This window comes from Myotis nattereri (assembly GCF_964212035.1).
Source record: "Myotis nattereri genome assembly, chromosome: 3".
NCBI classification, from domain to species: Eukaryota; Metazoa; Chordata; class Mammalia; order Chiroptera; family Vespertilionidae; genus Myotis; species Myotis nattereri.
In genome coordinates this window covers 48,910,365-48,927,390 of record NC_138077.1, presented here as the reverse complement: position 1 = coordinate 48,927,390, position 17,026 = coordinate 48,910,365, and the positions used below count along the sequence as shown (strand labels likewise).

Genomic DNA, 17,026 nt, shown 5'->3' with positions numbered 1-17,026 from the left:
GGGCTACATTTTTTGAAGAAACCATAGGGATGTCTTTATTTCCACTATCTTCAGGGTAAAATTGGATGCCTTGGTCAGTGACAATTCACTTTTCAGGTCTTTAATGTCTAGCCAGCAATCCACCCATGAATCTATCAATAATTCCTACGGGTGATTCCAGGAGCAATGAATGCACTGGAGCCTACTTTATGAAAATACTGAGGCTTCTGAAGCATAAATTCACTTCATTTCAAATTATAATTGAATTAGCATATCTCTGACATATGGTTATCATAATAACTCACTATTTTAATTATTTTCTAATGTGGTAGGAGTAAGACAGTAGGGAGCAGAGTTGTATTTATTTTGTTTGGTTTGGGATTTCACATCTCTAACCTTGTGGCAGTGCTGTTCATGTCACTGTTTTGTATGTGATTTTGTAGTAGTATTGAGACGACTGCATTCCGAATTGGCCAGATAGGATATCACAAACAGAGTTTCCCAACAAGTGCACCAAGTCACAGAGTTACAGCTTTGATAGGGCCTGGGAGAAATGGGAGCCCCCATGCCTCTCAGCAATTAGGATAAGCCTCAACTATTTATTCCAGCTTACCCACAAACATTTTTTTAAATTTATCTTTATTGTTGAAAGTATTACAGATGTCCCCTTTCCCCCCACTTACCCCCTTCATTCCACACCTACCCCCTTATTTTTAAGTGTTATCTTATGAGAAAAGCCAGAAAGCCATGCTACAGACTACAGAACAAGTTTACCTCAAATATAGACCTATATCTATTTGCTAGCTACCCCTCAATATGAAGTAAACCACTTATATTTGAAAAATATACCCTTATACTTGATAATCTTCAAGTTTGCGAATGAAACAATAATATATGATTTCCTTTAATATAATGCAATAAAATATAACTGAAAAATCAGGCAATCATTTAATAAGCCAATAAAGGGCAAAAGTGTATTATGATGCTTTTTAAATAAGTTCTGGCTCAAACACCCAATAAAGTAGTATCATAAATATCTGTTCTCCTCTCTCTCACACAGAGGTTTAAAAAAATATTTTTATTGATTTCAGAGAGGAAGGGAGAGGGAGAGAGAGATAAAAACATCAATGATGAGAGAATCATTGATCAGGGATCCAGCACACAACCCAGGCATGTGCCCTGACCACAGAATTGAATCATGACCTACTGGTTCATAGTCAATGCTCAACCACTGAGCACGTTGGCCACACCAAACTCTTCTATAGAGTGCTAATCTGAGTCAGGATTGAATCGAACATTATTCTTTAATTTATCCAAGGCCTTTCTCTTTTCTGGCTAATAACCTGATATCATTTTCTCAAATATTAAATTTATTTTGTTGCCAGAATTAACAGTTACCAAACTGTTCTTTTGTTCATATATTCATACATTATTGCATATATGAGGGTTGCTAGAAGCCATGCTGATTTATAGGTGGTAGGGAGCAGGCAATATCCCATCCGTATAAACATGATTTCTACACATCATTCTGGAGAGATGAAATCAGAGCTATGTCTTAACAAACTAAATGTGTAATCATTCTCCAGATAGGCTGAAATAAAATATTCAGATGTTAAATCGCCCAAGGCAAACTACTACTGTACTGAATTTTCTCTAAGGATTACGCTTTTCTTTACCTTCATATGAAAGCAGAAATACTATCTTTTTATTGCCTGGAGATTCAGCTGTTGAAGCTATGGAAAAAAGCTATGCTTGTAAAGAGAATTTAAAATTGTTCTTTTGTTATATATGCTACTGAATTCACTAATACGGCAATTGAGTAAAGTGTCCTCCAGGGGTGAAATAAAAGAACATTCTATATGCCAAACTATTTATCTCCTTGGTCCACCTCTGATCATACTCTACTCATTTCTGTCTGTAGGTTTGGTTTGTGTGTAGGTCAAATTACCTCCTATTTTGTTATATCTTTGCCCTGGCAGGAGGCAGAGCCCTGATTCAACAATTGGGCTGTTATTAGCCACCTCCCCTTTAACACCATCACTTCAGCTACAGTACAAAAGGCAGTTTTTAACAAATCTTATTCATAGATGAAAAAAAAAAATCTACATGTGTTACAATCACTAAGAAAATTGCCCCTCTTTCTTTAAAATATACAAATTAAAAATGACCAAAAGACTTTACATTATTGCTTACTTGACTCATTTTTCAAACAAACAAACAAACACCATCAAACAACCAACCAAAAAACATAAGACTTATACCTAAGCAATAGATTTAAAATAAAAAGTACGCTTAAATCAGACATTAAGAATTTGGAAAATTTTCCATCATTTTATGATTTCAGGAGAGCTTTATCTTTAGATTTATGTTCCATTGTCAATAGCCCTTCACTGTTTAACTTGAGGGATTCTCTACCACCCTAAATACTCCCACTTCCACTACACTAAAGTTGTTAATGATTTATGACACATTTGTGTACCTAAAACCCATTGACAATTTAAAAAAATATATTTCTAGCCCTAAAAAAAAACCCATGTTTTTTAAATGTAACTTCCATTTTCACTTATTTTTAACAAGCAAGACACAGCAGCACATGGGTTCAATAAGCAAAGTCTTCTACATCAAACAATAATAATAGCTACTATCCATAATGTGGATAGTGAATTAGGAATATTCAAGCATTAGTGGTCAGTTTTTTAACCTCTCAAATAGGTATTTCTTTCTTAATTTACCAGAGAAGCTAACTGAAGACTTAGAGAACATAATATAGCCCCAGGTGATTCAGTCTCAGAGTAGAGCTGGAATTTCAACCCAGGTATATGTTTGTATCCAACGCCTATGCCCTTTATTTTTATGCCATGTTTACACAATTGCCCATTTTGAGTCACTTTTGGGGTCAAGAAGTAATACCTTCCACAGGCTCACAGGTCTCATTTCGGACAGTTTTCAGAAAACAAAAACAAAAACAAAAACAAAAAACAAAACTCAATCCTCCTTTATCTACTATTGGTGCTCTTCACCCTGAACAAGATCATTGATTCTTACTACCTGAATGGATTTTGATCTGTTTTCCTCCATTACCTCAGGGTCATATTGCCAGGGCATTCTTTCCCCTTAAGCAGTGAGAGTAGAGAGGGGACCACTTATGTCGAGTAATCCAGGCAGTAACTTCCAGGCAGTAATCTCCAAACCTGGTATTGTCCACTTAAAAATGCTTGTGAATAAACAGAATTAGAACAGGAGAAGAGGAGTCTATGAAGTCTGGAGCCTTCCTCCTCTTCCTCTTGCATTCTTTTCTTTTTTTTAATTTTGGCACAGAACCCTTAATGAGCATCCGCTGTCTGCTAGTCACTGCTAAGTGTTATGGTTGATATGCACAAGGCAAGGCAGAATAAATAAAGGTCAAAACTGGCTTAAAGAAAGGACTATGAAAGCCAGAATCAGAAGTTTTCTCAATTCCTACGCCATGCCTGTATTAGTTGTCTGGGGCTTCAATAACAAGAACCACAGACTGGGTGGCTTAAACAACAAAAATTTATTTTCTCACTGTTCTGGAGGCTGGAAGTCCAAAATCAACGAGTCTGCTGTGTTATCAGTTTCTCCCAGGCCTCTCTCCTTGAATTGCAAATGTCCGCCTCCTGGCTGTTTCCTTTTCTCCTCACTTGCCATCCCTGTGTCTCTTTCTCTTCTTATAAGGACACCAGTTTGTTTGCTTCCAGTACCATCCTTATACCATCTTAACCTTGATTACCTCTTTAGAGTCCCTACCTCCAAATATAGTCATATTGAGGGTTAGGGATAAAAGATATACATTTTGATGGAACACAATTCAGTGCATGAAAATGGCCATTGCATAGATGGCTATAACTTGCAGTAGAAAAAAGTCAAGAGATTCAAGAAAAAAAAAAAAGTATAGTGGTTAGAAGCATGGATGCTGGAGCCAGAGGGTCACATCCTGAGTCTGCCAGGACCTAACTGTGAAAACACTGGTCAAGTTTCTTAACTTTGGTGCATCAGTTGCCATCCTTTAAAACAGGGACAAGAAGAACACCTACCTCCTAGGTTATTGCCATTTGAAATAAGTTGGCTATTTCAACTTATGTATATGAAAAGTTTTAAAGATGCTATTGTGCCTCTTTCCCCTCTGGATATGAAATCACAGGAATCATGAGAATAAAATGCAAGAGAGAAGATGGTGGAAATTAAACTTTTTAATTGAGAAGTATCGGCACACTGATTTTTCTTAATTGTAATCATTTACTTCTATAATAGTAGTTGTGAGGATAGGACCAACACAGAGACACACACTTTAGATTCTTAAATTTGTATCCTAATTCATTCTTTATTGAGCACCCCATCACATGCTACAAATTGTCCCAGGCCCTTTGGAGAAAGCAGTGAACAAAACAGATAGAACCCTCTATTCCCCAGAAGCTTACATTCTAGATGGAGATAGATCACCACCACATCTAACACTCACTTTAGGCGTGGGGGAAAATGAGCCACAGTGGTTCTCAACCTTCCTAATGCCGCGACCCTTTAATACCGTTCCTCGTGTTGTGGTGACCCCCAACCATAAAATTATTTTCGTTACTACTTCATAACTGTAATTTTGCTACTGTTATGAATCGTAATGTAAATATCTGATATGCAGGATGTATTTTCAGGGATCGCGACCCACAGGTTGAGAACCGCTGATGGCGGGGGGGGGGTGTGGGGGGGAGCCAAACAATTCACAATGGCATACAGCAAGTTGCTATTTATCACGTGACCGGGAAAATACACAGGAGCAGTATTGACTGGATCCTGTTGCATGGGCTTCCCCTAGTGCTGGCCTGATCCCCAAGATGCGGGTTTGGGCTGACCCTGCGCCCTGGCACCTGCCAACCAGTCCGCCCCGCCCAGCCGGGCCCCGCGCATCACGCGGGCGGGAGCAGGGGTTCGCCAAGTCTGCCCCGGGTGCGCGGTCTCCTCCACCCCCGACGCGGGCACGGAGCCTGCACAGGCGCGGGTTTCGAAGGTTTCAGGTCCCAGCAGGCGGTCGCCCGGAGTGCTAGCGCCTTTGGCTTTGGTTGAATGACTCCTGAGCCGCGTCACCAGTTTGACAGCCTCGCACCAAATCAGAGGCGGCGCGCACCCGTCCCCCGTGGCTCCTGCAGATTAGAACTCGCCTCTCCTAGCTCCTCCCCTCAGTCCCATTTAAAACTCCGAAAAATTAAGAGTGGACTCAGTTTCTGCAGCGCCTTCTTCCACTGCAAGATGGTGAGTGAGGAGCTGGCTCTTGCCAGCTCGCTGGTGAAGCCCGGGGGTGCTGAGAGCTAGAAGCTTTGCATTTAGAATCTCTCCCACCTTGGAAGGAAGATTTCTCTGCTACCTGTCAATTAAGACGGGTTCTTTGCTGCCCATCTCGCTTTCTCATTCCCCATCTCTCTCATCCTTTACCTTCTGTTATTTCTGTCTCCCAACTTTCCCCGTCCACCTGCACTCACTTTTCATTCCACATCTTTCTGTAGATTAGGCACATATCAGCAAACACTTGGACTTCACCTAGTCTAGGGCTATTTGGGGTTTGTTTTCTTCTCAGGTGTCAATTGCATAATAGCTCAGCTCTAATTCCAGTAATAACCTCAGGGAGAGAGCCTACAAACATGCTTTTAGAATAAAAGAAAATAGCACTTGATAAACTTTGGCTGAATTTCTTTAGTCTGCACTGCCCAAGCTGGACTTGCTTCAAAATAGGCTTTTTCAAAACTTAATTTACCAGGAACATGTGATTTTTTTTCTCTTATTTGTCTCCTTTGTTTATGTTATGCCCAAGAAAGTCCTCAAGTCAACAAGGAGTTATAGTGGTCAAAAGAGTTTGTCCAAATCTGCACTCCGCTGAAATGAATGGCTTTTACCTGATTAAACATTGACAAATAATTAGAAATGGGTGGTTGTACAAATTAACCCAGGAAGGCTGCTGCATACCTGCCCCTGCCTGGACATCTGGAAAGACTGTGTTTGAGGAGTCCTGGGAGGAGGGTGCTCACTGGCTCAGAACACAGTGGAGAATACCTGCCAGGAAGTTAGGAGTGGCAAGATAACTTTGCAAGGGCACTGAGACCTGGTGATGGAGAGACTAGAGCTTGCTGTCTCTACTGATTAATTTAGTTCAGCTCTGCTTCTGTATTTACTTGGAGTGATTTTATGCTCTTGAGCTTAGAGTGAGGAGTGAGGGGCAATATGTATTTCATTATCTCTGGAATATATCTATGTATCTGTTTTAAACCACTCAGATACCACAGGACCCAGTAGCATTGGAAGCCAGGGGAAAGAAAAAGAGATGAATGGGGCACCTGTAGAATTCAGAAAATACAAAACTAAAATAAGGAGGTTAGATTATATTTTGTTGTTCTGTTTATGTCAGCCTTAGTATGATTTGTCTTTCAAGGCTATTGGAAATATAATTAAGATATTTGCTAGAAAGAGTCAAATAGTTCTTACGGTTTTGAATCATTAAGTAAAATTCCTTTTACTTAGATCATAGGTAGCCTGTTAGATGACTCAGACATGGCAATAGAGAATACTCCTGGATATGTACCAATTTGGAGCATCCAATACTAGCTTGTTCTTTGCTGAGAGGGTCTTAGGAAAGTACTGGGTAAGCCAAGGACCTGACTCCCTTCTACTATTTATATTTTGACCGCTCAAAATTAACCTGGGATCTATACTTAGCACCTTTACTGTTTTTGATTCATTGCGTGTAATTTCGGCATCTTTCTCCCACCCTTTCCTCTCTCCAAATCCCCATCACCCCATCTGCTGGGAACCCCTCTACCCTTCATACTGATTTTCACAGAACACCGTTCTGCCTTGCCAAGACCAGCACTTTGTAGGAGGCCAGAGCTATAATTGCCCGTATTCCACTACAACGTCAGAATCTAGTGTTGACGTTTCCACGGAGACTTGGGTCTCTTTCTGGGCTGCTGGTCTCCTGGACAACAGAGAGCCCCAACAAGCACCACAGGCACAGGGTAAGTTCTGCTCTTCCACTTTCCTGGTAGATCTGAAGCCCTTTCTCCAGCACCCATAGTTGCAAAGCATCATGGGCTGGAACTCTGTAGAAGAAGGGATGGTATGAAAAGTTTAAGAAAGCCCAAAGACTCCTGCACTATACAAGCTAAATAATCCATTCTTTTGTGCTTGCCAAATAGTGAAAACAAGATTCTTCCCCTTGCCTGCTGGACAATCGGTATTTCTCCCTATACCTTTCAGTACTTGGAGATTTCCAATCACTGAGAGAGTTTGGGTCTGGGTCAAAGTTTTATAAGCAATACTAGTGGGATGCTTTTGGAATCAAGACACCAGTTAGAACATTTCTTTTGGAGTTTCCCTGGGTATGAGAGAAAAACAAGGAGAAGTACTAACTTAATATTTTATTTCATAGAGCAAATTCTATGAACAGTGTCTTGTAACTACAAAAAAGTGATTCTTTTTTGCCCCAAGAAGACTTCAATTTTGGAGGGAAGTATAACATGGATGGAAAATTGCATATTGACTTTAACCTAGAGCTTAGTTAACAGTATTTATAAATATTAAATAAATGTTTGTGTTTACATTCAAGTTTCTGAAAGAACTCTGAGACACTTTAGAATTAAATATCTGCACTATTGATTCTGCCACATAATTTTTTTTTTAATTTGAGAAAAGGCACAAAAAGCTCCAAACTATCAAAAAGCACACATACCAGGAAGAAAGTTTTTCAGTTTTTATCTTCTACCACAAGCAACAGAATGTCCAAGACTATGAAACAAAACAGTTTATAAAATGTTATTCTTGTCTCCTTATCCATTGTTCTACTTTAATTAAAAATATTCCAGTCATATTTCTGTTTAAATACAGGAAGGCAAGAGTCAGAACTGTTCTAGGTGAGGAAAAGAAGGTAAAAGTAAACCAATTTAGTATGCCCGACCATCTTTTTCTTGGTAGGTACAGCTTATTGTCAAATATGAAAACAAAACAGAACGCCCATTTGTAAAAACCTGTAAAACGTAGAGAATGGTATTTGAAATACATGAGTTATCATTTTGAGATTTCACCAATGTCTTCAGAAAAGTAAGGTACAAATTATTTTAAAGTAGAAATTGCTACCACATAGAATTCTGCATAAATATTCTCCATCAGAGTTAACTGATAGGCAGACAGGCAGAGATTTTCATCTGGGGAAAATGGTAGCATCAAAAATAGAATTTGATTCTAGAGCCTACATTGTCAAGCAATAAAGCTTAGAAAATAGGATAAAAACATAGTGGAATTGCAACGTTATGCCTAGTGGGGGGTGGATCAGTAAATAGTTGAATGAATTGATAATGCAGATGGGACAGTCTTTATAAATTTAGCCAGCAGAAATACATATAGTAGAGAGGGATGTGACTTGTTAGCTCTTAAAAATGCACCTCTGTAGCTATTCGGGCATATAGTCTATAAATATTTGTCTTCTATGGCATCCTGGCCCCTTCCTAAAGCTTTAAATATTTTGTTTTCCTGTGTGGAGGCAATGGCTATTTTTGGAATGGAAACTGAACCTATTAAACATTCTGAAATCTTTTTGTAAATTCTTTATTAATCCAAAACTGCAAGTGTTTTCTCAGTTACCTATTTGGTGTTTCCACATAGAATCATCCAGTGACTCGAATTTCCCTTTTCCTAACTCTTGTTCATGGGAAGAGGCTCAGCTTTCCTCTCAGCTCTACAGAAACAAGCAGGTATGTGCAGAAGATCAGAACACGGGGACCGGCCATGCTCCATGCAGTCCATTCTTAAGGTTGTTCCTCAATGTCACACTGCTTCCTTTCCCTTTTAAATTCATATGTTAACGTTCAGTTTAGGACCAAAGTGACTATAAGTCTATAGAGTGATAAAATTTAGGTGATAACACCAAAGAAAAAACAAATAAACAATCCCCAGAAAACAAACAAAAAACACCACCACAACCACCAATAGCAACCAAAACCCACTAGGAAGATCAAAGCCAAGCCCTGGCTCTGCACATATATTAGCTGTACGCCCTCTTGAATCCTTATTTCCTTATCTGTGAAACTGAAATATTTGGGCTACCTTCCTCTGTGAGCTGTTGGAAAGATCAAATGATATAATGAATGTGATAATATTTTAAAATCATAGTTCATCACTTGGAGAAGGAATAATGGTTGTAAGTTTTTTACAAAGATTGCTTCACATTCCATAATTTGCTGATAGCTGTTCCAGAGAGAGTAATTTAATCAAGTGGACACATAAGCCAATCAATCTGAGGCTGAGGGAAGCCAACCCACCTTTTTTTTCTTCTTTTTTTTTTTGTAAAGTACAAGGTAGGAGTCCAGCAAAACTTTTCCAAACACCTTTTTCTATATTTAAACAGTTGCATGCAGTTCATTTTCCTACATACCTTCCCTTGTGGTTACAATTTTAAAAGTCATATAATCTCTTCAAACACTTGGCAATGAAAAAAAAAATCAGGGCACAAAACTGAACAATCAGGTGGTAGGTGGGTGTAGACTGAATTTAGGCCTCTGAGGAGGAGGGCTCCCTGAGGTAGAGTTCTTAAAACAAACAGAATAACAATCAGGCTTAAGCAGGTTAAGGATCAGTGGCACTATTACATGGTTACAAAGTCAATATAGTGGAGCAGCCTTCACCATTGTCTACTTTTTGCAGCTCCAAGACACTCTGGTGCAGAAGGAAGAAGAACTTGCTAGGTTACATGAAGAGAATAATCACCTCAGACAATACCTGAATTCTGCTTTGGTTAAATGTCTTGAGGAAAAAGCCAAGGTATGTACCTCTCCCTCTATAAGGACAGAGTGGATATAAGTCTATTTGAGAAAGGAGAGCATTTGGATAAAACTCCTTGATTAAATGGAGGAAGTGTACCAAACATGCCTTCAAATGCATTTATAGGATGGATAGATTTTTCTAATCAAAATATAGCACTTTCAGAAGAATTTTTTATGTATCATTTCTTGGAAGCAACTAGATTATATATTTTAGTCATATATTGCAAAAGAAGTTGCTTAAGGATCACAAGCCAGCCAAGGGAGTTGCTGAGACCACAGGACTTAATCAAAAGACAGACTTAGTTGGATGGAACATTGGAGAGGGAATCCGATCTGAGGAAAGCTGGGTTTTTTCATTATCTGTTTGACTTTCCGTGAATCACTGTCACTTAGGGCCTCAGTTACCTTCATCTGCAAATGAATGGGCTAAAAGATCTTTTAAGAATCTTCCCAGCTCTGAATTGTCACGAATATGACTGAAGCCCAGATCTCTTGACTGCCAATTAGAGATTGCTAATTACATTATCTTTATTTTGTAGTTGATTTTTAGAGAGAGGGAGAGGGAGAGAGACAGAAACATCAATGTGAGAGCAACATTGATTGGCTGTTTCCTGCACAGGCCCTACCAAGGATCCAGCCCAAAACCCAAGCAAGTGCCCTGACCAGAAATCAAACCAGCAACCTTTCAGTGCGCAGGATGATGCCCAACCAACAGAGCCACATTGGCCAGGGCTACATTATCTTTTAATAAGCATTTTTCTTACACTTTCAAAATGAATTATTCTAACTCAAGGGTAAATAGCTAGCTCATAGCCCCTTTTTGTTCTTCATTGCTTTGGGTTTTGTATTTTTTGTTATCTTTCTGCCATTCGGTTATTATTATTATTGCTTTTATCAATCTTTACTTTCTTCTAGACAAGCCACATTATTTGAAATGATTTAATCTAAATTGATGATATTTTTTTACTACTCTTACTGGACATAACAGTTCAGAGAAAAGAGGGCACACTATTTTTGATTCCATTACAATTCAGCTCTTATCATTATTAGCCTTAACTCCAGAAAAAGAACAGTTATTAAATTAGTGCATGATATTAATTAGGCAGTTTTTTTCTCTTATCCTCAATTTTGCAAGATTTAGAATACTATAATACATAACACATGGGAGTGCTATGAAAGTTAATGAAATAAGAGGAAGCAGTGTTATATAGTGTTTTTCTTTTTGGACAGTAATTGCAACTAATTTTATTTTTATTTTTTAGATTTATTTTTATTGTTGAAAGTATTACAGATGTCCCTATTTTATTTTTTTAATTTATGTTTATTGTTGACACTACTACAGATATTCCCCTTTCCCCCCCTTTGCCCACCTCCACCCAGCCCTGCCTCCTCTTCCCTCTGGCCATCACCACACTGTCATTTGTGTCTATGGGTTATGCATATATTTTTTTGGCTAATCCCTTCACCTTCTTTCATCCAGTCTCCCCTTCTCCCATCCCCTCTGACAACTGTCAGTCTGTTCCATGTATCCATGTCTCTGGTTCTCTTTTGTTTGTCAGCTTATTTTGTTCATTAGATTCCACATATAAGTGAGATCATATGGTATTTGTCTTATTTCACTTAGCCTAATAATCTCTAGGTCCATCTAAGCTGTCACAAAATGTAAGATTTCCTTCTTTTTTACAGCCATGTAGTATTCCATTGTGTAAAGGTACCAGAGCTTTTTTTTTTAAATCCTCACCTGAGGATATGTGTTTATTGATGTGTGTGTGTGTGTGTGTGTGTGTGTGTGTGTGTGTGTGTGTGTGTGAGAGAGAGAGAGAGAGAGAGAGAGAGAGGAGATAAACATCAATTGGCTTCCTCCCATATGCACCCTGACCAGCGATCTAACCCACAACGTAGGTATGTGCCTGCCCAGAAGTCTAACCAACAATCTTTTTGGTGTACTGGATGATGCTCCAATCACCTGAGCAACCCAGCCAGGGCCCACATCTTTTTAATCCACTCATCTCCTGCAATGATCATAGGGCTACATACTAGTATATACTTTTGAATTAATGATTCAGGATTCTTAGGATATATTCCCAAAACTAGAATCACTAGGTACAAAGGCAGTTCCATTTTTAATTTTTTGAGGAAACTCCATACTGTTTTCCACAGTGGCTGCACCAGTCTGCATTCCAACCAACAGTGCAACAGTCCGCATCCTCACCTGAACTAGCTGTTTGTTGATTCGTTGATAATAACCAATCTGACAGGCATGAGGTGATACTCATTGTAGTTTTAATTTACGTCTCTCTGATGGTTAGTCACTTTGAGCATTTTATCATATGTTCTTGGCGATCTTTATGTCTCTTGAGGTCCTTTGCCCATTTCTAATTGGATTATTCATCTTCCTTTTGTTAAGTTGTATGAGTTCCTTATATATTTTAGATATTAACCCTTTATCAGATATATCATTGGTAAATAAGTTCTCCCATACAGTAGGCTCCCTTTTAATTTTGTTAATGGTTTCTTTTGCTGTGCAGAGCTTTTTAGTTTGATGTAGTCCATTTGTTTATTTTTTTCCTTTGTTTCCCTTGCCTTTGGAGATATGTTAGCAAAAATATTATTATGAGAAATGTCTGAGATTTTACTGGCATATTTTCTTCTAGGATCTTTATGGTTTTGTGACTTACATATATATAGTATCCACTTTGAGTTTATTCTTATGTATGGTGTAAGTTGGTGATCCAATATTTTTGCATATACCTGTCTAATTTTCCCAACACCATTTATTGATGTGACCATCTTTACTTCATTGTATGCTCTTGCCTCCTTTGTTAAATATTAATTGAGCATAATGGCTTCGGTCTATTTCTGGGTTCTCTGTTCTGTTCCATTGATCTATATGCCTCTTCTTGTGCCAGTACCAGGCTGTTTTGATTGCAGTGGCTTTGTAGTATGACTTGATATATGGTATTGTGATCCCTCCAATTTTGTTCTTCTTTCTCAAGATTTCTGTGGTTACTTGGGGTCCTTTTTGGCTCCATAAATTCTTTTGGAATATTTGCTCTAGATCTGTGAAATATGCCAGTGGTGTTTTCATAGGGATTACAGTGAATTTATAGATTGCTTTGGGTAGTATGGACATTTTGATGATGTTAGTTCTTCCAACTCATGAACATAGTATATGCTTTTACTTACTATATCTTCCTCTATTTCTTTTTTCAATGTCCTAAAGTTTTCTGTGTACAGGTCTACTAACTCCTTGGTTAAGTTTATTCCTAGGTATCTTATTTTTTATTGTGGCAATGATAAATGGGATTGTGTTTCTCATTTCTCTTTCTGAGAGTTCATTACCCTATATAATAAAAGCCTAATATGCTAAGTGTCAGACCATTCAACTGTTCAACTAGTCACTATGATGCCCACTGTGACATGTACTGACCACCAGAGGGCAGACACTCTGACCAGTAGGTTAGCTTGCTGCTGGGTTCCTGCCAATCAGGACTGGGCAAGACGGGCTGACATGCTCTGGAGACCTCCCATGGTCCCTCCTGGGCCCTAATCACACATCTGGTGGGGTCCCTCGGCCTGATCTATGCCCTTTTGCAATCTGGGACCCCTTGGGGGATGTTGGAGAGCCTGTTCTGGCCCAATCCTGGCAGGCCAGTCCGAGGGACTCCACCAGTGCATGAATCCATGCACTAGGCCTCTAGTTGGTATATAAAAACGCCATCAATTTTTGGTTGTTAATTTTGTATCCTGCTACTTTGCCAAATTCATTTATTAATCTAGTAGGTTTTGTTTGTTTATTTGTTTGTTTGTTTGGTGTAGAGCAGCCGTGGGCAAACTACGGCCCGCGGGCCGGATCCGGCACGTTTGAAATGAATAAAACTAAAAAAAAAAAAAAAAAAAAGACCGTACCCTTTTATGTAATGATGTTTACTTTGAATTTATATTAGTTCACACAAACACTCCATCCATGCTTTTGTTCTGGCCCTCTGGTCCAGTTTAAGAACCCATTGTGGCCCTCGAGTCAAAAAGTTTGCCCACCCCTGGTGTAGAGTCTTTAGGTTTTTCTATGTACAATATCATGTCATCTCCAAATAATGACAATTTCACTTCCTCATTCCCAATTTGTATTCCTATACCTTTTTCTAGTCTGATTGCTGTGGGTAGGACTTCCAGTGCTATGTTGAATAAACTAATTTAAATTATTCGTTAGGCAAAAATACAAACATTTAAAATTATGTATTACTTCACAATTATTTGATTGTGAAAAGATACATCATTGGTATATCATACTAACTTAAAACCCAAAAATATGTTTTATTATTTTGTGTGTGTGTGTCTATGCATTGTTTATTTATTTTTGCTCAACCTCTTCACCTTGTTCACCAAGTCCTCCAACTCCCCTCCCCTAGTTCTGTCTGGATTCAGATGGTTTGGATGCAAATCTAGGCTCAGTGATTTCAACAAGCCATTCCTACGCCTGTGCCTTAGTTTCTTTATGAAAGGAAATTTTAACAGTACTTAAATAAAATGAGACCACGCATGTAACCAATGTCAATTACATGATAGTTGCTATTATTTTCCATTATAATAATAATTACTTCCCTGGATAAAAAATTTAAAGACATAATTTACTCCTTTCAACTTTTAAATAACTAGTAAAAAGTATAAATTGGAATTTCTAGGTGGTAAATTCTCATCATAGATTTAAACTTAGAAACAGAAGCTAATGCAATCAGTTTTACTTGTGCGTGCGTGTGTGTGTGTGTGTGAAAATAGAAGTTTAATCAAGTTTTCTAAGGACTTAAGGAGGCTAGTTAATGTTTGAAGTAGGTGTAAAATTACACAACAGTAAAGAAAATGATATTGCTTGATTACCTGACTGTGTAATCAAATGTTATTTCCCCAGAAATTGCTATCATCAGATGATGTCTCCAAAGCATATGGAAAACTCCGAAAGGGGAAGAGGAAACCCAAGGAGCAAAGATACTCTCCTCCTGAGATCCCCCATCGCAAAAATGTCAAGAGAAACCTCTCTAGTGAATTCGCTAACTGCGAAGAACAACCTGGGCCCACTGTGGACCCCTGGGTCCTTCGAACACTTGGGTTAAAAGATCTCAACACCATTGATGATACCTTGTCAGCTAACTACAGTGCCCTCGCCTCTCCCCCCGGGACAGTCACCAGCACACTCCCCCGGTTTCTGGAGGATGCAGTTGATTATGAAAAGGCCCCCACGGAGGATCTGCAAATTGACTATGGAGGTGAAAGCGCCACTCCTTCCTGCGGCACTGCCAGCCCTGGGGAGGATTTTCACTTCCTTTCTCAACTTTCAAATCCCCCAGGAGGGCTGCAAACTTGTCCTTACTATGCTTCTGACGTGTCACCCAATAAGACTGAGATGGCCTTTTCCACATCCCTGAGCCCTCACTGTAATGTGAAAACTCATTCCTTCCACCAGGGACAAGCCTTTGTTCGTCGAGATGAAGAGGGGGGCTGGAAGTTTACCTGGGTTCCTAAACAGTCTTAGTGACTCCTCTCCTCTCACAAAGGACTGCCCTGAACTCTGTTTACAAAGACCTCTCTTGCACTTGAACCTGACTGTGTGGAATGCAGAAGCTATTTCCCAGACTGCCTCCTGCCACTTTAAATGTCATTCTCAATTACCCACTTAAATCTGCAGGGAATGGCTTCCAAGATTCTATCATGAAAGATGTCTGCTCTTCTTTCACCTAAATTTGACTTGCTTACACACCAACACCTGCTGTTGACTTCCTCCCAGCACTTGAAGAAGGTATTTTTCAATTGCCTGTATATTCCTTTGAGACCTACATTTGCTGTTCCAATTATAACAAATTTAACAGATTTTCTTCTTGCATCAGCAGTTTAAATGCTCACAGTTTCCACACTCTCACTTGTATCACTCTCCCGCTCCTCTTCATTTCTGAAAACTGCCTTTAGAAGGAGTACTATTGTTACTCTAAGTGCCTGTTACTGAGTGTTCAAGTAGTGGGGGGTAGGGTAGAAACAAGTGTCTTTGCCCATCACCATGGCCTGAAGACATATGCAGATGTGAGTAATGTTATGTGTAGTGCAGTTCAGTAAGTTGTGTGTCCCAGGGTGGAGTTGACAAGGTCTCTTTAAACAGCTGTATCTCTGCTGATAAGCAATACCATGGATACGTTAAAAAATTAAAGAGAATTAAAATTACCTCAAAATGCCCCAAGGGGTATCAGTCTCTATAGGCACCTGGCATTGCCTTTTAAATGAATAATGGCCCAAACAAGAACATTTTTGAGGGACTTGTGATCACAAATCAAATTATCATCCTAATTACCCAGATGCTGACCAACATTTATTCCTGAAAACATAGGTTACCCTGGTTCTGCCTATGTCTCATTCATTCATTTATTCATGTATTCATTCATTCATGTATTCATTTTTTCATTCAATGATCCACCCAAAATATTTCTAGAACACCCACCATATAGCAAGGACTGTACTATGTATGAGGTGATAATAAAATATGAGCAAGTTAGACACCATGGCCACCCTCATGAGTCTTAGAGCCACACATCTGCTGTGGCCTCGAGAAAGCTGCTTCCCGGGTGTGAGGATTCAGTCTTCCCAGCTGCAGAGTGCACAGGAGTTGAATAAATAGCCAACTGCATTCTATGAATTGAGGCCGGGTTGCAGGAGCTTCACTCCAACACTGCCATCCCAGGTCACTGCCCTCTGTAGGTTTAATAGGCACTGCAGACATGTTGGGTGAACTTTACATTTAATTAAAAAGAAACGTGAGCCATTTGTAGTTAAGTCTGGAATCATTGCTCTAATTGTAGTATTTTTTTTTTCTGGTGTGAGCCCATTTTGCAGGTTAATTCTCAGTCTGTAGTGAGAATTACTTGCATCTAACAAGTAGAGGCATTGATTTTTAAATGTGTGCATAGATTTAATACAAATGTTGACATCAAAGATTTCTCTTTCTCTACATAAAAGAATGAATTCTTAGCGCTCATGTTAGTTCTTCTTTCCAATCCCCCAAGCTACCTGTGCTTCTCGGAATCATTTACACAATATCGATGTGTGCTTCTGCTTTTTTGGATCAAATTTCAATTAATGATAAAATCCACCATGTTGAGCCTTTCCCGCATTTTTCTGTTTTCCACTTCTCAATAAGTCACCTTGTACAATCAGGGCCTGGAAGCATAAGTCGGCTATTTGGAATTATTTGT

General features: G+C 39.0%; 1 protein-coding gene across 1 annotated transcript; it reads left to right on the top strand.

The window, feature by feature from the left end:
• Positions 1-5,055: 5,055 nt before the first annotated feature.
• On the top strand, positions 5,056-15,321 carry GMNC (geminin coiled-coil domain containing; the record flags this gene model as incomplete). Its single annotated transcript, XM_081085973.1, has 5 exons — positions 5,056-5,241; positions 6,821-6,995; positions 8,638-8,726; positions 9,676-9,792; positions 14,701-15,321. The coding sequence occupies 5 exons, from the start codon at positions 5,056-5,058 to the stop codon at positions 15,319-15,321; spliced, it is 1,188 nt and encodes a 395-aa protein (XP_080942099.1).
• Between the last annotated feature and the right edge of the window lie 1,705 nt (positions 15,322-17,026).